We start from the raw sequence: 21,139 nt of genomic DNA, 5'->3' as shown, positions 1-21,139 counted from the left end.
GCAGCCATGGACTCTTGTGTGTCAGAAAGTGTGAGGATGGCGCAGGTTAGAACAGGGTTCAGATCTTCTGTTCATAGGGTCACTATGAGTTATGCTTGACTTGACAGTGCCTAACAACAACAGTAACACATTATGCACTCCCAAAAGAACAAAGAAATCTGTCTTAGAAGCAGTATATCCAGCCAAAACACTCCTAAGGACCTCATTGCATACTTAGAGCATGTTATCAGACGAGGCCAGTCCTGGGAAAGGACATCGTGCTTGGAAAATACGAGTGTTAGTGAGAGAGAGGAGCGCCCTCAATGAGAGGAAGTGACATGGTGACCGCACAATGGGCTTAACCATAGCAGGGATTGTGAGGATGTCACTGGATCAGGCAGGGTCACTCAGGGTCACTGAGGGCTGACTTGACAGCACAGGTTTTCTTTTGTTCTCACCAAGTAGACTGGGACATTTTGATCATGTGAACATGCAGCAATATTCTAGAAGAGCCCCTGATGATGCAGTGAATAAGCAATAAACAATAAAGCTGATAAACAAACGATTAGCAGTTTGGATCAACCAAGTCCTCTAAGGGACAAAGATGTGGCAAGCAGCTTCTGTAAAGATTTATGGCCTTAGAAATCCTATGACAGAGTTCTACTCAGCTGCAGGGTATCACTGCAAATTAGAATCTACTTGATGCCAATATTGTTGCTGTTGTTATGTGTCATTGTATACAACAGCTCTGAACCCTGCTCTGTCCTGTGCCAACCTTCTTGTCTCTGACACATCTACTCCCATTACCCCAGTGACTGAGTCATTCCATCGTATCCAGGGTCTTCCTCTCTTTCCCTGTCCATCCACCCTCCCAAGCATCATGTCCCTCTCCAAGGACTGGCCCCTCCTTGCAACATGCTCAAAGTATGTCAGACAGAGCTTCAGAATCCTTGCCTCCAAGGAGCAGCCTGGTTTCACTCTCTCTAGGATGAACCTGTTTGTTCTCTGGAAGTCCCCGATATATTCAATACTCTTCTCCACAGCTCAAAAGCATAAATTTCTCTATCATCCCTAGTCTTTGTCGAGCTTTCTGATGCATAGCAAGTGACTGCGAAGAACATGGCCTGGATCAGGCGCACCTTAGTCTCCAGACTGACACAGTTGCCAATGTTGTTGTTGACTGCCTTCAAGTCGAGCATGACTCATAATGACCCCATGAACAAAAGGCTGGAAGTTCCTCTGCAACTTAGGACATTTCTCAAAGTTCATAGAGTTTCTGAAGGCATGTTGTTTAGGAAGTGGATACTTTTGTTTTTATAGTAGAACACAATCATTGCAAAGCCCAGAGTAAGCATAACTAACAAAAATTAATTGACAATTGTACATCTCCATGTACAATGGGGGGAACACTAATGGTGTAGTCCATGGGGCTTTGAGTTGCCCTGCTAACCGAAGATAGTGTCTTTCTTGTAGTTCAAATCCACCAGCAGCTCTGCAGACAAAAAGATGAGCGATCTCCTCCGATGAAATCTATGTTGTTATTTGTTGTTATGTGCCGTCGAGTCGTTTTTGACTCATAGCGACCCCATGCACAACAGCCCTAAACTCTGCTCTATCCTGTGCCAGCTGCACTGCCTCTGACACACCCATCCCGATTACCCCAGTCACCGAATCAATCCATCTCATAGAGGGTCTTCCCCTCCTGCGCTGTCCCTCCACCCTCCCAAGCATGATGTCCCTCTCCAAGGACCCGTCCCTCCTGGCAACATGTCCAAAGTATGTCAGATGAAGCCCCAGAATCCTTGCCTCCAAGGAGCAGCCTGGTTCAACCCTCTCCAAGATGAATCTGTTTGTTTTCCTGGCAGTCCATGGTACATTCAGTACTCTTCTCCAGCACCACAGCTCAAAAGCATCCACTCTCCTTCTGTCCTCCCTAGTCATTGTCCAACTGTCTGATGCATAACAAGCGATTGCAAATACCATGGCCTGTATCAGGTGCACCTTAGTCTCCAGAGAGACACCGTTGTTCCTGAGTACTTTAGTGAACTATGAAATCTATACCCTCTGAAAACCCATGGAAGAGTCTGCTATAAGTTGCTTCTGCCCTAGAGCAATGAGTTATGAGTTAAGTTCTATGCGGCTAGTCAGAAAAGAATTACAACTTACCCAGATTGGGTGTCATGTTGCCAACAACCAGGAATTCAGAGATTTCTGATCCTGGCTCATATCCACGGGTCCAGGCAACCGTGAGCGGGCCATACGTGCCTCTTCTCGAAACCACAACACGGCTGGTTCCAGCAGCAATGTCCGTAAGTTGAAAAGCAGTAGATTCAAATCCAACCTGAGGAAAAGTGTGCTTAAGATATTTTCATTCTTTGTAAGACTTTCTATTTTCTGAAAAAGTAGGTCAAATATAAGCATTCTCCTTCTTTATGAAACATGTTTTCTTTATATTTCAACATTATTTGTTTTAAACATTTAAGAGGTTACATCCAAAGACTGAAAATATTGTTTTACCAGATTATAGTTGCTTATCTTATTTTTATTACCAAAATACTCCTTAGTAGTACAGCCATAAAAATGAAGTAATTATGGTTAAATAAAATGAAAAGATAATTGTACTTTATTATCATTTGTCTACAGGCTTTTCCTGAATCTGACTTACGTAAAACTGAATTGTGAGTTCATTGAAAAATACAGTCATAAATTTCTTCATACTTTAAATGAGGAAAATGAACTAGACGATCTCTTTCATCTCTTTTCAACTGCATGGTTCAATTTGTCTTTTTTGTTTCCCCCCCCTTTGAGGATCAGAAACTCTCACAGATTTTTAAAGATACAGACATTTCAAGTAAGATCTTGTTTTTAGGGCAACCTTCCCAAGGTATGTGATGTACAGATAAAGAAATTTTAAACAATGAGTAAGAATCTAATCTAATCTAGCTCTACACTGAGATTCTGGCACCTCAATGTACCTCTTCTCCTCTTCTTGTTCCAATATCTATAAAGCTGTTACTCTAAAATATATAATAATGTACTATATGATCTAGATTTACATGCTATTAAGTTTTCCTCCCTTTTTAAACTGGGACAAAGAGTAGCAAAAAAAGCACAATATGTTTGCCATGAGGTAACGATGAAGTAATAGCAGAAGAGGTGGGGAAAAGTTTTTATTTAAGATCAGTGTAGCAGGTCCTGAAAACTTTACCACATCTCATTGTTACATGAAAATGTCCTTTCATATACACCCCATACAAATACTGGAAGGAATAAAGAAGAAGATACACCAAGGGCTCGTCTATACTATAACATCTCACATCTTGTCCTTCTGGATTTTCAGCCATGACAGTGTACAGGGACAAGGAGGAAGAAATATTTTACTACACCCAATGAAATAGTGTCCCTTGAAAGGAAACTTTTGGTACAACAACCTGTGAATAAAGACATGAAAACCATACATGGCAGCATTATTAAACTCTATGTCTTCATTTCCTTGAGAAGGAAGGAGGTGATGAGAAAGGTCTTTCGCCCTCATTTTGAATGCTGATGGATACTATTTTAGGAGACAAAGTCATTTCATTCTACCCATGGCAAAGCTGTCCAGGAGGGAGGGGATGGAAAATGCCATCGTCATGACCAGAGACACCATGACACATGTTGCTGAACAGATAAGCACATACTCTTGTCCCAACAACTCTGTATGGATTCCACACCAGCATTCTGTGCACTTTGAGGCGTCAAAGTAGTAAGATTCTCATAATAGCTTTAATGGTTCACAAAGGTTATCACAGTTGCAGACAAAAGCTATCCCACAACTGCTTCCTGACTGAACAGCAAGTTCGGTGGTGCAATGGGAAGTTTTCAACTGCTAATAAAAAAAGTCTGTGTTTTCAATCCATCAGTTGCTCCATGGGAGAAAGATGCAGCAGTCTCCTTCTAGAAAGATCTATAGACTTGGAAACCCTATAGAGCAGGTTTACTCTATCCTATCAGGTCAGGATGAGTTAGAATCAACTCAACAGCTGTAGGTTTATATTGACAGAATCAGCCTAACAACAAATATAGCCCTCAGGTATTCTTTGTTTTCGTATAAATTTATGAAATAACTAGGATGCTATCTTTACTACAATGAACTCAAGAGATTCAAAGAGTTAAACATCATGGCACAGAATCTGACAGCTAGCATTTATCTATGTCAGTGTAAAGCTTCCATAGCAAACTGAAGTGTAAATATTAAAGATGAAAACATACAATGTTAGTAAAAGAGGAAGCTTGAAAAACTAAGGTTTTGCTCTAATTTGATGATTTAGCATAAGGTATTTCAATATTTTATTAAGTAATTTGAAGAGAAGATATGGGAATTTTTACAATAGATAATTAATTTTTAAAAATGTATTACTTGTATTTAAATCTTATAAGATTTCTATTTTTCTAATATTCCAAAAGAAATTTTGGGGATGTAATAGTAAAAGCTGTTTTCCAATCTCAAATGTGCATGGTTCAAATCCACGAACTACTCTTCAGGAAAAGGATGGGTAATTGCTCATCAGATTTATTGCCTCTGAAAACCCAATGGAGGGTCAACTATGTGTTGATTCTGACTTGATGGTAAACAGTAACAATATTTCAAAAAGGAAGCATATTTTTCTCCTAAGTATTGACATTTTATAAGTTATTTTAACATAATATATGCATAAAATATATTTTGCTAGCCACAGGATTATTTAGATTCAAGAAAATACCTTAAGAATCTCAGTGTTTGCTGTAAGGGTTGCCCTCTAGTGGTTTCTTCATAGTAGAACCCCCAGAGCTATTACCTGAGAATTGGCAGCTTTTTCTGAAACAGGTATGACAGCTGACTTGGCTTCCTGGAGAATTTTTGGCACTCCATAGGCTTGTGCACCAACAAGCACCGCTGTTTCCAGTTGCACTATGAAACTGGAGCCCAGTAGTAGGAAGACCTGTTGAAAAAATAACATCAATGATTTTGAAAATGGTAAATAATTTTACAAGACAAATACTGATATTAGACTTTAGTCATTTGTACACTGGCTAGTATCAAGTAGTTTTGTCAGTATTTGTCTTTCTAATTAATTATAAGACAAAATGTTGTTTTTGTGTATCATAAAGTGGGAATTGACCCATAGCTGACCCTGGAGTGGGGAGGTCAGGAGCAGTTATTCATATGGGAGGGGATTTCCCACCCTTCTCCCGCTGAGCAGTTTGTGGCCTTGAACCATGTGCCTTCAGGATTGCAGTGTAGCTTCTTGCCTCTAGGCCACCACAGCTCCCAAATAAGAAAAATTACCAGTATTAATACTGTGAGGTAGAACAAAGTTGGTAGTTGTGAAGACAAAAATACTTATGTCCAGTTTTTAAATTTCCAAACGGGATCAAGAACAGTGTAAATATTAGCAAGAGTAATAGTGATGGAATCATCTGCAAAAGGAAGGGAAAGAGCCCAGGTAAAAACAATGTCAATTTGTAAAATCAATTCTGAGGCTTCATCTGAAATACTTTGGACAAGTTGCAGAGGGACCGGTCCTTGAAGAAGGACATCATTCTTGGAAGGGTGGAGGGACAGGGAAAGAGAAGAAGACCATCGATGAGATGGATTGATTCAGTGACTGGGGTAATGAGGGTAGGTGTGTCAGGACAGCAAAGTTGGCACAGAATAGAGCAAGTTTCAGAGCTGTTGTACATAGGGTCACTATGAGTCGCAAGCAACTCAACGGCACATAAAAACAACAAAACCATCCATGGAAAGTCAACAGTCAGAAAAAGGCTGACAAGGGAATTGACTATCAATTATTCACATGCAAGCTGAAAAAAAATGAAAACACGTTTACAAGAACCAAGTACGGCCCGGTATTTTTCCTACGGAATAGAGAAACCATCTCAAGAACAGATGTGAACACTAATGACTGATGACCAGACAAGTAGTCTGATCACATGAAAGAGATGGAATATAAAGAAAGTAAAAGGGCATTAGAAAGACAGGAAAAAAAGAAAGCCATAACTAGATCTCAGAGAAGACTCTGGAACTTGCTCCTGAACAGAGTACTTAGAACACACAGTAGAAATGCTGAAGTACAGAGCTGAATAGCAGGTTTCCAAGGGCAGCTCAAGAGGGCAAAGTATTTGAAAAGTGAAATGACAAGTATGTGAAATACCTATAGTTAGAAAACATCAAGGAAAGGACAAGTACAATATTTTTCAATCTGATAGAACAAAAGAAAAAAAATTAAAGCTTCAAGTTGTAATACTGAAGATCTGGAGGCAATAATAACAAGGAAAGAAAGTAATTGAGGTAATACACAGAATCCTTGTACCAAAAAAAGAATCGGTCCGCATTCAACCATTTAAAGAGTATATTCAAATATAAATGCATATGACCAAATAGCAATGGTATCGAAGGGGAAAAGGCAAACTACACGAAAATACTAAAAAGAAAACAAATAAATATCTTAGCATTGATAGAATACCAGCTGATACATTTCAACAAATTACAAATCTAGAAATGTTCACTCATTTCTTGACAAGAAATCTGGGAGTCACAATTTGAAGCAATACATATGCATGCCTATTCCAAAGAAACACAGAAAAGCAGAAATTATCTGCAACATCATGAATACCATGTTGTTGTTATTCTGGGTCATCCAGTCAGAAATGGCCCATAGCTGACCCTAAAACTACAGTAGGTTTTCCAGAAGCAATAAATTGCATGGGAGGAGACTGCCCACCCTTCTCCCACAGAGAAGCTAGTGGATTTGAACTGTGTGCCTCTGGGATTGCAGTTCAATCAAGCCACCAGGTAAAAATATGTTGAAGCTAATTTTAAATGATTACAGTAGTACATCTACGGAAATTCAAGTGGGATTCAAAAAGAACCTGGAACCCTGAGTGATAGCACTGCTGATGTTGGACATTCTTGCTGAAAGCAGAGGATCCTAGAGATATGTTTACATTTATTGACCATATAAATATTTTGAATTGTGGGGATTATAATAAGTTATGAATAACATTGCAAGAAGAGGGTATTCCAGAATACTTCATTGTGCCCATGTGGAACCTGTACAAAGGTGTGTATCAATGGTGTTACATCACTTCACTAAATCTGTGTGTTAAGAAAATAATCCAAGAGACTGTACAGTGTGAAGAACATGCATCAGGATTGGAAGAAGAATAATTAACAATCTGAAATATGTAAGGTCAAGTGCTTGCTGAAAGTGAAAAGGACTTAAGTCCTTACTAGTGAAAATCAAAGACAACAATCTCAGTACAAACTACACTTCAATATAAACAAAACCAAAAAAATCTCACAACTAGACCAAAAAGCAATATTCTGAAAAATATCGAAATGTCAAGGATCTCACTTACCTGGATCCATGGAAGTGACACTGTTTAATTTAAAACACTAAATGTCATATTATATTGGCCAATCTGCTGCAAAAGACCATTTCAAGTATGGAAAAGTAAAGTTACAGACAAAAGTACATCTGACTCAAATAATAGTATTTTTTTTTAATTTAGGTTGTTTATTTTTCATTTCAATGAACATCTACAGAGATTTTGGAATTCCATTCATTCACTGTTGCACCCTTCTCCCCGCACAAACCCCTCCCTCTCCCCCCTCCCCGTTTTGCTCCTCTCTTTGAAAAGCAAAAGAAAAACTCCCTCATTGGTACACAATCCCCGCCCCCCGCACCTCCCCAAAGTTACTTCATATGCATGTGAAAATTGAACGATGAATACAAAAGATGTAAAAATCATTGATGCTCTGAATAATACTTATTCTGAAGAATATTGACTATATCATGCTCTGTAAAAAAATGAAAAAAAATGCTCTTGAAAAAAGTACTGGCAGAATTGTTCCTTAGAAATGAGTATGCTGAGACTTTGTCTCACATTATCCTTGATGTCAGGAGAAATCATTATCAGAAAAAGGGCATCCTGCTTAGTAAAAGGTTTGCTCTTGTTGTTCATTGCATTCAAGTTAAGAACCAATTCATAGCTGAAGATCCAGTGGATTTTCAGAGGCTGTAAATCACACTACAGGAGACTGTCAACCTTGCTCCCACAGGGCAGCTTATAGGTTTGAACTGCCTGCCTATGGCTTAGCAGCTCAACTTCCGACCCACTAGGCCACCAGAACTCCCTTGGTAAAGTAGGACTCTTAACAAGACGAATTCATACAGTGGTTGCAATGATGGACTCCAACGCAGCAATGTTTTTTAAGATCGTGCAAGACTGGCCAGCGTTACCTTCTGTTGAGCATAAGGTCCCTACGAGTTGACACCAACTGTTGTTGTTGTTCTTATGTGCCGTCGAGTTGCCTGTAACTCATAGCGACCCTACGTACAAGAGCCCTAAACGCTGTTCTATCCCGTGCCAACCTTGCTATGTCTGACACACTCATTCCCACCACCCCAATCACAGAATCTACCCATCTCGTCGAGGGATTTCTGTGATTCTGAACACCTCATGCTGCTGTCAGTCTCTTATGATGCAGCTAGTATGATTTCATCTTAAAATCTCTAAGTACAACCGTCATGTACAAGTATCAAGGTTGGCTTCTTTCCTTGGAAGGTTCTGAGAAAAAGTCCTTTTTCTTAAACTTCCACTCCAGGATTGACTTCTCGTGAGTTAATAACTCTGGTCTTCTATTTGCAGCCTGGTGCTGATGCAAGAGGATGGCTTCCCAGGAGAGAAGGATGTGTCCTAGACAGCACCTAGTACCACCATTAGTCAAAACTACTTTATATTCAAAAAGGAACACATTTATTCAATTCAATTATAATCTTCAAATATCTGTTGTTTTGTGTCATTGAGTCAGAATTGACACATAGCTGCCCTGCCGGTGGGTTTTTGGAAGCAGTAAATAAGAGGAGAAAAGACGGCCCATCCTTTTCCCACAGAGTAGCTGGTGGGTTCAAACTGTGTGCCTTTGGGGTTGCAAGGCAGCTTCTTACCACTAAGTCATGAGAGCTCCCTTCAAATGTTTGAGTACATGGTATTCCACGGGGGCGGGGGGGGAAGCATTTTTCAGAGTTACATTTAAAAGCTCTAAATAAGAGCATAAGATGATCATAATGTGCACAAGGAAAGTCACAAAGATTTATAATATTTTGAATTACAAAAAAACTATTAAATGCCTACAAACCTGATTCTTTATTGGCACTGTGTCCACTTTATATGTGGCACCATCTTTGACCACAAGTTGTCTCTCTTCATTTTCAGTAACAATTGGCTGTTCCTCAAAGTCAGATGATATTCGAAATCCAACAGCCACATCTCCAAATGTTCCAGCAAGCCGAGTAACATTAATTTGGATATATCTACTAAGGTTCTGCCCAATAAGTATTGACTGGTGGTTAGAATACAAGGCAAATATTCCATGAGGGTCGTCATTTGCAAAAACAGCAAATTGTGTGATGCATTTTTCTGGATCTAGTTCTGCTCCGCCCTCTACAGAAACAAGCTGGATCACATAATCTTCTTCTATCTCAGGTATGTCATCAGGCAGCAGATGAATATCAAAGCTCCCTTCACTCTGTCCATCAGCAATGGAAAAAACTCCTTTCGTGGAATAAAAGTCTCCTGTAATATCAAACTGGCTACTTAATTCCCAATAAACCTAAGATGAAAAGAATATAAAATACATCAATATACTGACATAAGATGATTTAAGTTATGTCTGCCTCTAAAATATATCCCCTAAAAGACTATTTCATACTCTTATGTATATCAGAAGCGAAAACTCTTCAAGTATGAATAAGTGTGGAAAGTTTATGGCCTCTTTTAGGCTATTCCACTCAATTTGCATGACAAGATGACAATATGTAATTATTTCACTTGCTTCTTAAATAACAATTTGAACACACAAAGAAAAGTGAGTTGCTTTAACATATTCATTAAACATAGAAAATAATTGAAGATAAGAGAAAATCTTACGATTCATATCAGGGAGTATCTGTAAAATTTCAAAATATAAGAATTAGTTTCCAAGAAATTTTTTATCTTCTAGCCATGCACTTCAATAGGACCATTAAAGGCTTCAGGCCTTTTGTTCATAGGGTCACTATGAGTCATGCTTTACTCAAAGGCAATCAACAACAACAACCGAACAAAAGAAGAGAGATAAGTAAAAACAGACATTTAAAGTATATATTCCAATTGTAACAATTGACCTTGGTCTTTAGCCAAGTATCCAGTTGACTTAACAAGGGTATTTACAAATATTCTATGTCAGTGAACACATAAATTCAACCTCTGAAAAAAAGCAGTTGCTAAATGGAAATAAAATCTATTGAAAAACAGAGTTCTGAAGACTAAAGTAATTTACAATAAAAATCAGTGAGAAAGTCTACATGTTACAGCAAACAAGGAAATAACTGTTTAGGCAGACCCTTCATGAGTAAGAATATATTTTCTGGCATGAGTGTACAGCCACATTTAGAGAAACTGCTGCAAGTTGAGGCTGGGTGGAAATCCTAAGCGTGCATAAATGAAACCTCTCAGCTTTTCTGGGGAAATTCTCATGTCTTCTCTTTATCAGAAACCTCAATTAACCAGGACAGAGCAATTTCTCGAACCCACTCAATTACATATTTTAGGAAATTTGTTACTGTAGTTGGCAAAATAATAAAGAAAAATGATACCATAATGTCTCCTAAAACACCCTTTACTCTTTGGACGGAGAAAGTGATGAGCAGAGGCCCTTCAGAAGCCAATGGCTCTGAGTATGTCTTCTTAGATAAAGAGTCCGGAGCAAACTGAACAATTCCATTTGGATCACCAAACTTTTGTATCTAAAGAATATAAACAGAAAGCAGAATGAATAACATGTATAAACACTGCAGATGTAAGTATAGTCTTCAGCATATAAGTATGAATAAAGAAAATAAAAAAACTTAATGAACATTTGTATACAACCTAGTTATCTCATTTTCAAATCTTCTTTATTACAATAAATGAGATCCTATTCCTCAAGGATAATATTGTTCAATAATTTCAACATATTTTTGGAACACCTTTCTATGGGAGCAAATATGGCAGTCCCTCAGTCAGTTAGGTAGCCAGTTAACTATCTTCCAAATTACTTGGCATAGATTACGTTCATTCAGGGCTACATCTGCTTGTTGAAACATATCAACTGGTATTCCCTCAATTCCTAGGGCCTTATTTTTTTTCCAATACCTTCTGTGCAGCTTAGACTTCTTTCTTCATTAACATTGATTCTTGATCCTAAACTACTCCCTGAAATGGTTCCCCACCAACCAATTATTTTTGGTACAGTGGCTGTACATATTCTTTCCACATTTTTTTTTGTTTGTATACAATCATTCATATACATGAAACTTCATTCATAGACAGTGTTTTTTACAATTAATTACTACTGATATATGCCTTTTATCATTCCACCTCTTTAAGTTCCCCTTGTTGTTTTGTGATTGTTATATGTTGTCAAATTGACTCCTACTCATGGGGACACACTACGTACCACAGCTCTGAACTCTGCTCTATCCTGAGCCAATTTCATCATCTCTGATACACTCACCCCCATTACTCCAGTCACTGAGTCAATCCATCTCATTACTCTACCCAATCTAACTACTAACTTCTGCCATTCTAGTGATTTTCCAGATGTGACACAATGTGGGGGCTTCTAGAGAGCATTATGACTGAAAATGTCACAACAGGGCAAATACTGCAGGAGACTAATATTGTGAAAATAGGACAATTGAGCAAGGTATGTATAAATGTCTTTCCAGCTTATTTTGGTACTTCCTGCATTATTCAAAATTTTGCCCATAATCTCCTCTAGTGTTGCAACTTGAGGCTTCACTTTGTCCTTACGTTCTTTAAGCTTGAGAAACATTGAGCAAGTTCTTCGTTACTTTTTTATTTTATAACTCTAGCTCTTTGCACATTTCATTACCACACTTTGCCTTGTCTTCTTAACAGAGAACTGCCAGAATTAAAGCTGCATTTAGAAGAGGCTGTGGTACCAGGAATATCACTGATGATGTTAAATGGATCTTGGTTGAAAGCAGAAAATATCAGAAAAATGTTCGTGACTAGCATTGAGATGAATAAAAACCCAGAGAACACGTAATTCTCACACAAAGCATATATCCAAACAAAAGCAAAGGAGTACTACATGGTTTAAAATGGAAAAACTACATGCAACAGAGCTATATCTTTTCTCCACACCTATTCAATCTTGATCCTGAGCAAATAATTTGAGAAGATAGACTATATGAAAAAGAATGTAGCATAAGAATTGGAGAAAGTCTAATCAATAAACTATGTTGTTGTATGATAACACAACCTTCCTTGCTGAAAATGAAGAAGACTAGAGACTTGCTACAGAAGGTCAAAGACAATAACCTTTAGTATGGATTATTTATCAACATCAAGAAGACAGAAATTCTCACCACTGGACAATAAGCAACATCATGGTAACTGGAGAAAAGGTTGAAATTGTCAATTATTTCATCTTACATTGATCCATACCCTTGGCATCATGAGTGAAGAAATCAAAAGACAAGTTGCATTAGGGAAATCTGTGTCAAGGACCTCTCCGAAGAACTAAAAAGCACCAATATCAGTTTGAAAACTGAGGTGTGCTTGATCCAGACCATGGTGTTTTCAATTACCTCTTCATGTAAAAACTGGACAATGATAAAGATGATGACAAGAGAAGAATCAGTATTATTTTACTTGTGCTATTGGAGAAAAGCACTGAATATTTGCCATGAACCTTCAAAAGAACAAACAAATACGTCTTGGAGTAAGTGAAAGCAGAGGTTCCTTTGAAGCAAGAAAGATGAAACTTTGACTCATGTACTTCTGGCAGGTTGTTTGGAAAGGCCAGACCCTGGAAAAACACACCACATTTGGAAATATGGAGAATCACTGAAAGACGGGAAGACCCTCAATGAAATGCATTGATACCATGAGTGTACCAAAGGGCTCACGTGTGTCAGAAATTATGAGGATTGTTCAGTATAGAACAGGGTTTAGATCTGTTATTCTTAGGACTGCTATGAGTTGCACTAGACTAAACAGCACATAACAATAACAAGTCATATCACATGCAAGGAAACTATTGCTGAAGATCACTCAAAAATGGATAGCACAGTACATTGTTAGAGGACTTTCAGAAGTTCAGGTTGGATTTAGAAGAGGCTATGGCACCAGGGATATCATTACTGATGTCAGGTGAATCCTGGCTGATCCTGTGTTGATCATTATAAACTATAGCTAACACTGAGAAGAAAGGGACCCTCAGGACACTTGGTTATGTTCATGTGGAATCTATACCTAGATCAAGAAGCCATTGTCTGAATAGAGCAAGAGAACAGTGCATGGTTTAAAATCAGGAAAGATGTGCTTCAGAGTTGTATCTTTGCTTCATATCTATTCAATCTGAACCGTGAACAAATCACTTCAGAAACTGAACTCTATAAAGAAGAATGTGATGTAAGGATAAGAAGACTCGTAGTAATAAACTAATAATATGCATTATGCAGATTACAAAACCTTGCTTGCTGAAAATGAGGAGGGATTGAAACACTTGCTGAAGAAGATCAAAGACTACAAAGTCTTCAATCTGGATGGCATCTCAACACCAAGAAGACAAAATTCCTCAACAGTGGACTAATAAGCAATATCATGACATATGGAGAAACAACTGAACTGGTAAACAGTCTCATCTTTCTTGTATCTACAATCAACATTGCTGGTATGAGCAGTGAGGAAATCAGAAGATGTATTGCATTGAGAAATCTGTAATCAGTGGCTTCTCCAAATTAATGAGAAGTAATGATGCCAGTTTGAAGACTAAGGTATGCCTGATTCTGGCCATGGTCTTTCAATCATTTGCTATGTATCTGAAAACTGGACAATGAATAAGGATGGCAGGAACAGGACTGATGCCTTTGAGTTATGGTATTGGAAAAGAGTACTGGATAACCATGGGGTACTACATGAACAAGCAGATATGTCTTGGAAAAAGTGCATCCAGAATGCTCCCTGGAGGCAAAGATGACAAAGTCTGTCCCATATACTTTGAGCATGTTACTAGTAGGTTATTCCTTGAAGTGGAACATCATGCTTGGAAAGAGGGGTCAGCAAAAGAGAAGAAAACCACAACTAAATGGATTGACCCAGTGACTGCAGCAATGAGCTCAAGTGTGGCAGAGATGATAAGAATGGCACAGTATAGGACAGGGTTCAAATCTGCTGTTCCTTAGGTCACAATGGGCCATACTCAGTTTAATGTCACCTAACAAAAACAGCAACATGAGTCAACTTGACGGCATCTAACAATAGCAACATTTCTCAAGATAATGGGAATAACTTTCCAGAAACCCAAAATCTGTTTGCTCACAAGACTGTATTTTGGTGTCTAAATTTAGGTTTATTCACCTCATATTTGCGTCATTTAACCAGTTAATTGTAATTAACTTCTTCCTACTAATCAGGATATAATGTTGAAAGAGGCAAAAGCCTCTCACAACAGTATTTTCCAAAGTAAAACAGAACGCATAATTCTGTTGCATTATTTTCACAAAGTTCTACCTCTAATGGACTGGTGGTTCATATCATATATTCCAACTTTCTGGTCTGATCTTTACTGCTAATATTATGCTAAACAGATAAGTATCACTCTATAGAAAACAATTTGATTTGTCAGTTAGTAACATATAAATAGTTAAATACAAAGATAAGCAACATTTAGGATGATACACAAAATGCCTTTACCCCAAAAGTGCCAAATATTCCTTAAGCATTAAGTTTTCTCAAGAGTACTGCTGAGCAACTATGTCAAGCTGGAGACTAAGGTGCGCCTGATCCAGGCTATAGTCTTTGCAATTACGTGCTATGCATCAGAGAGTTGTACAGTGACTAGGGATGATAGAAAGAGAATTGATGCCTTTGAGCCGTGGGGCTGGAGAACAGTGTTGAATATACCATAGACTGTTAGGAGAACAAACAGGTTTGTCCTGGAGAGGGTGAAACCGGAATGCTCCTTGGAGTTAAGGATTCTGAAGCTTCGTCTGACATACTTTGGGCATGTTGCAAGGAGGAACTTGTCCTTGGAGAGAGACTTCATGTTTGGGAAAGTGGAGGGACAGCATAGGAGAAGAAGACCCTCAATGAGATGGATCGATTCTGTGATTGGGGTGGCGGGAGTGAGTGTGTCAGAGACAGTGAGGTTGGCACAGGATAATGAGGGTTTACGGCTCTTGCACTTAGAGTCACTATGAGTCTCAAAGCAACTTGATGACACATAACAACAACAATAACCGTATTAAAATATTTTCCAAATATTTCTATGTTTTTTAAAAACATTAAGCATTTAACTTATTAATATTCAGGGTTCAATTTTGGTTTGTGTCAGTTTAGGTAGGTAGTGCATTTCTAAGTGTCCATTTCCTCTAGGTTTTCATATTTGCAAACAAAAACCATGAAGAAATGTTCAAAATCCCTTGTTATGCATCAAAGAGTTGGACAATGACTAGGGAGGATAGAAGGAGAATTGATGCCTTAGAACTTTGGTCTTGGAGAAGAGTATTGAGGGTACCATGGACTGCTAAGAAAACAGATAGATGCATCTGGGAAAGGGTCAAACCAGGCTGCTCCTTGGAGGCAAGGATTCTGAGGCTTTGTCTGATATACTTGGGTCATGTTGTAAGGAGACACTGTGGAGAAGGACATCATGCTTGGGAGGGTGGAGGGCAGACACAGGAGGGGAAGGCCCTCTAGGAGGTGGATTGACTGATTCGGTGAGAGGGGTAACTGGGATGGGTGTGTTGTAGACAGTGAGATTGGGACAGGACAGAGCAGAGTTTAGGGCTGTTGTAGGGTCACTATGAGTCACAAGTGACTCGACGGCACATAACAACAACAACAAGAGAGATGCAAATCAAAACTATAAGATATCATCTCACCCAAGTAAAATAGCAAAATTTAAAATAACATCAAGCAACAAATGCTGGTGAGGTTGTGAAGAAACTGGGACTCTTATTCATTATTGGTGGGAGTATAAAATGGTGCAACCACTGTGGAAGGCTGTATGGTGCTTTCTCAAAAAGTTGCAAATAGAAATAGCATTTGACACAGCAATTCCACTACTGGGAATATACCCGAAATAAACCATAACTGCCAACCAAGTAGATATATGCACACCCATGTTTTTTGCAGCTTTGTTCACAATAGCAAAGAGTTAGAAACAACCCAAGTGCCCATCAACAAACAAATGGATGGGGAAGCTGTGGTATATTCACACAATGGAACACTATGCTGCATTGAAATATAAGGAATTCATGAAATATTATACCAAATGGGTGACTCTGGAGGGCATTATACTCAGTGAAATATCTCAGTCACAAAAGGACAAATATTGCATAGCGCCACTGTTGTAAAATGGGACCGACATTGGGGTTGGGGGGAAACTGAGAAACATGTGATAAAGGGAGCTCTGGTGGCGTAGTGACAGGAATCTGCACTGCAATCCCAGAAGTACGTGATTTGAATCCACAAGATGCTCTGCTGGAGAAGGAGGGGCAATCTCCTCCTGGACCTGTCAGATCTAATTTTATGGTATACACACAAAAAATTTAAAAAAAAAAGATGGGATAAATAATGTATAACGCATTGAAACAGATGAGGGAGAGAACTGTTTAAGAGGGATATATGATTAGGTACTATTGTCATGACAGGAGTCCAGAATGAAGGCTGCATAGTGGAGTGGACTAGAAGGGAGGGATTTTATAACAACTAAAGAATTTTTCTTTTACTTTTCAAAGAGAAGAGCAAACTGGGGGAGGTGGGGGGAGGCGGGAAAGAGTGAGCAGAGAGAAAAGTAAAACAATGAATGAATGGAAATCCAAAGTCTCTGTAAACTTGCATGAAAAGTAATAATAACAATGGACAAAATATGAATATTCAGGCTATATAATGAATGAACAAAAGATTCCAGAAGATTCTGCCTAGCAGAGTTACTACAAACTTGTTTTTATCATTTTCAACTCATACACCTATTCGGTTTCAACAAATATAAATGTGTTTTCTTATAAGTCTACTAAAAAATAAATTTTGTGAGAACAGAACAGAAATCATACTTACTATTAATGTAATATCTTTAGCTCTGGAGTCTAATTTAGCTTCCCCTTTCATAAGCTTAAGTTCAATAATGAAAGCTTCTTCAGGTTCCATTTTTTCAGAGGGATAGATTGTCAGTGCTATAGTCCTTAGACCTCTTTCTCCTTCTTCAAAATAGAAGGACCCGCTCACGGGGTCTGCAATGTCACTGTTGTGTGGGGGCAGTACATCCTGTGAGTTAGGCCCCTGTATTCTCCAGTCCACCTGAAGGGTATTTTTAAAAAGATATAATAAGTATTACTATCTTAGGAAAGTATTAGACAGTATTAGGACACAAATATATGTGTAAATAAATGATTACAGTTTATCATTTGTGAATTCCAGTCTCATCAATTCATTTAAATCTTTGTGAGGAAAAATAATTGCAAATATGGATGATATGCCTATAAATTAATTATTTTCACTCTAAAAGTATCTAATAAGAGAAGAAAATAGGAATACATCATTTGCCATTAAAACAGGCTATCAAAAGAATAAAAGATGAAAGCAACATGTAAAGTGTATATTTAGATTAGAGAAATAATGTTTTCTAAATATATATGTAGCATAAAACTATCTTACGGTGTTCACAGTTGTTTCTAATAAAAATGATTTAGATAAGGTAATAAAACCATGTTAAAAGTTCACGGTTGTGCAGTCTCTTCAGTGCAAAGGAACTGGCTTTTTTCATAAATGAGTAGGAGAAAGCGAATTTTTGTAATTGTGTGGTTAGGTACTATCGAGTCAGATGCAGCTCACAACACATGCTTCAGTGGATTTCCAGTGGCCTTGAATGTTGATAAATGTCCATATTTGTAGAGAGGCTTCAAGCCTTTTGTTCATATGGTTGCTACGAGTCGTGCTTGACTTGAAGGCATTCAACAACAACAGTGGCAAGAAGCTGCACTGCAATCCCAAAGGCATGCGGTTGGGTCCACCAGCTGCTCTGAGGAAAAACAATGGGCAAACTCCTCCCATGTGATTAACTGCCTCCGGAAACCATCTGGAGGGTCAGCCATGGGTCGGTTCTGACTCAATGGTACTCAACGGCAGCAACAAATTGCAGGGGAGGAAATGATTCATCTTTCTCCAGCGGAGCAGTTGGAGCATTTAAACCAGATGCCTTTAGGTTGACAGTACAAGTCTTTACAAATAGGGCACCAGAGCTCTTATAAGAGATGCTGTTGTTATGTTGTTATGTTATGTTATGTTATGTTATGTTATGTTATGTTATGTTATGTTGTGTTGTGATGAAAATCCACTGGAGGGTCAGCTATGGGTCGGTACCAACTCTATGGTACACAACAACAAAAACAACATATAAATGTTATGTCATGTCATATTATGCTATAATATATTTAATATAGTTCATGAAATTTTTATAATTTAAACATAGTTTACACTACATCCTAGTTATACTACCCCTTGAAGGGGAAAAAAAATGGCCATTTTTCTTTGGTTGTTACAAATTAGACAGAGATGGGCAGTACTTCTTCTGAATCTCAGAACAGTGCCTCCATAATGTCTAACAGTTATCTGGATTCCTCTCTTTCCCTCAGCCTTCCCACTCTGAGCTGCTTCTTCTAACACATGTTCCATGGCTGTTAACCTTTCATCATATTAATCTCCACCATCTTTCCTAGGTCATTGTCAGCTTTCTTCTAGACGATAACCTCACAGCTGTTGAGTCAATTCCAATTGGTATAGATTCTATAGGACAGAGGAGAACCTCTCTTACGGGTTCCAAGACTGAAAATCTTAGCAGAAGCAAACTATCCCATCTCTTCCCAATGAAGAGCTAATGGATTTCGAACCACTGGCCTTTAGTTAACAGTCTATTAGACAATCCACTGCTCCAAAAAGAGTACTGGTCTGGACCTTTCCTAAAAAAAAAAAATTTAAAAAAAAATCTTCAAATCTATTCTCATCAGTTGCATTTCAATTTCTAATAATCTCATAGGACAAAGTAGACTTGCTTCACAGGGTTTCCAAGTCCGTAAGTGTTTCCAGAAGAAAACTGCTACATCTTTCTCCCATCAGGCTAGCGGTAGGAAGGTTTGAACTGACAACCATGTAGTTGGCAGATGTGCGTTTTCACCACTGTTCCACCAGAGCTCCTTTCACAAAGGGTCACAGCCTCTGAGTCCTTCTCCAGCACCAGTACAATCCATTTCCGTCACAGCAGCCACAGAAGAATTGCTTCCAATTACAACCTGATGACATGGTCCTCCTGCTTAACACTTTCTAACGGCATTCTACTTGCAACTAGAAGGAAATATTTAACCTGGTTTACAGGCTTGGTGGCATACATATTTCATTAGTTTCCATGCTGGAATCCTAACTAACCCAGAGATTGGCAGTTAGCCAGGAGGCAAATGGACAGTGTCTTCCCATAAAGATTTATAAAGTGGGAAGGGTATCATGATTAACCAACTCAACTGTAGAAGGTTGGTTTTAGCATGTAGTCAAACTCTGGTGGGGCTCTACCATTGCACCTTCATCCCTAAGGTCCCCACCACGTGGACCACTCCACACCTCAAACATGTCAAGTCCATGTCTCTTCACTGGCCACTTTCTGTGGTTCAAACACCATTCTAACAAATCCCTTACTGCCACCTACTCATCACCAGTAGGAGCTCTGGATGCAGAGTCAGTAGGGAGATGTGCTGCTAATCCAACCGCCACTCTTCTCTACTGGCTTGAATCTTAGTTAGTGGCTCTGAGAGAGAAAGATGGCCGATCGACCCCACATTGTGAATTAAAACCTCAGGAACTCTCTGGAGGGTAATCTATGAGCTAGTTCTGACTCGATGGCAATGAGCTAAGTTTACCCATCACTTAGCTTAACTCTCAACTATCACCTTCATTATTCAATCTAAAGTAGCTAGCAAGTCATCTACTACTATGTCTTCCAATTTTGTATTCTCATAGTTCACTCAAGGGAGCTTTAGATGCCTAGATGGTAAAGAATTTCACAGTAAACCAAAAGGCGCATGGCTTGAAATCACTAGTTAGTTGCTCCATGAGAGAAAGATAGACATCTCCTCTCGGGTGATTTACAGCCATTAAAAACCCACTGGAGAGTCAGCTATGACATAGTTCTGAATCAATGGCATACAGCAACATATACAAATGTAAGTTACCTAAGATTAAGAAATAACTTTCCAGTTATTGATTCAATTGTTTCTTTTTTCTACTTTGCATACTAGAATGAAATTCTCTTCTTAGTGACAAGGTTTGTTTTGCTTACCAGAAGAAACCAGTACCTAAAACAGGACTGGAAACAGGAGTGGCATCCACTTCCTAAACAACATGCCTCTGGAAACTATGAACTTTTGATAAATGTCTATAGCTATAGAAAGGCCTCAGGCCTTTTGTTCATAGGGTCGCTATGAGTCGTGCTCAACTCAAAGGCAATCAACAACAACAAAACAGGATCTGACACAAAGAATGCATTTAGCAAATACATGTTCAATTAAGCATTTTATCCACGATCATTAATTTAATTTCTAGCTTTATCTTAAGAATAACATCACAAAGACAGATAGTTGCTTCCTACACTTTTTGATATGTCAAAGAATTCAGAAACTACTTTAAAACTACCAGAGAACTAATAAAAACAATGATTGTTAGCAAGTAAATTGACACATTTGAGAAATATGAAAATTCAACACCACGCTCAAGCTATCAAATATTACTTTTAAAACTATACATTTACCTGTCATGTTTAGAAAAAGATGAAACAAATGTAGAACAGGACTCAAATTCATAAAAAAAGACCAGACTTGGACGGACACAGCCCAGAGCAACCTCTAAGACTGTTGCCATAAGACTCTCTCTTTTTCTTTGCTACTCTCACCATCCCTTCTCATCCTCGTTAAGCCTGCAAGATTATTTCTTATGTAAACCTTTACTAAGTTTTGGGTTGTGATTTTTTAAAAAAATAATAGGTGTCTTATTCTTTGTGTATATATATATGTTTTATTGTGTGTGTGTGTGTGTGTGT

At 38.4% G+C, this 21,139-nt stretch overlaps 1 protein-coding gene across 1 annotated transcript in view; it reads right to left on the bottom strand.

The window, feature by feature from the left end:
* The window catches only part of GPR98 (G protein-coupled receptor 98), a 1,036,968-nt gene that overhangs the window by 651,492 nt on the left and 364,337 nt on the right, over positions 1 to 21,139 (bottom strand). The window contains exons 66-70 of the mRNA XM_006885387.1: positions 17,119 to 17,358; positions 10,641 to 10,790; positions 9,143 to 9,616; positions 4,797 to 4,940; positions 2,146 to 2,320 (exon numbers count right to left, since the gene is read on the bottom strand). Of these exons, the coding sequence (XP_006885449.1) occupies positions 2,146 to 2,320; positions 4,797 to 4,940; positions 9,143 to 9,616; positions 10,641 to 10,790; positions 17,119 to 17,358 (1,183 nt within the window). The remainder of the gene's footprint in view (positions 1 to 2,145; positions 2,321 to 4,796; positions 4,941 to 9,142; positions 9,617 to 10,640; positions 10,791 to 17,118; positions 17,359 to 21,139) is intronic.

The sequence above is a fragment of the Elephantulus edwardii genome, unplaced genomic scaffold, assembly GCF_000299155.1.
Source record: "Elephantulus edwardii isolate Elephantulus edwardi_28Jun2011 unplaced genomic scaffold, EleEdw1.0 scaffold00043, whole genome shotgun sequence".
Lineage (NCBI taxonomy): Eukaryota > Metazoa > Chordata > Mammalia > Macroscelidea > Macroscelididae > Elephantulus > Elephantulus edwardii.
This window is presented reverse-complemented; position numbering and strand designations above follow the sequence as displayed.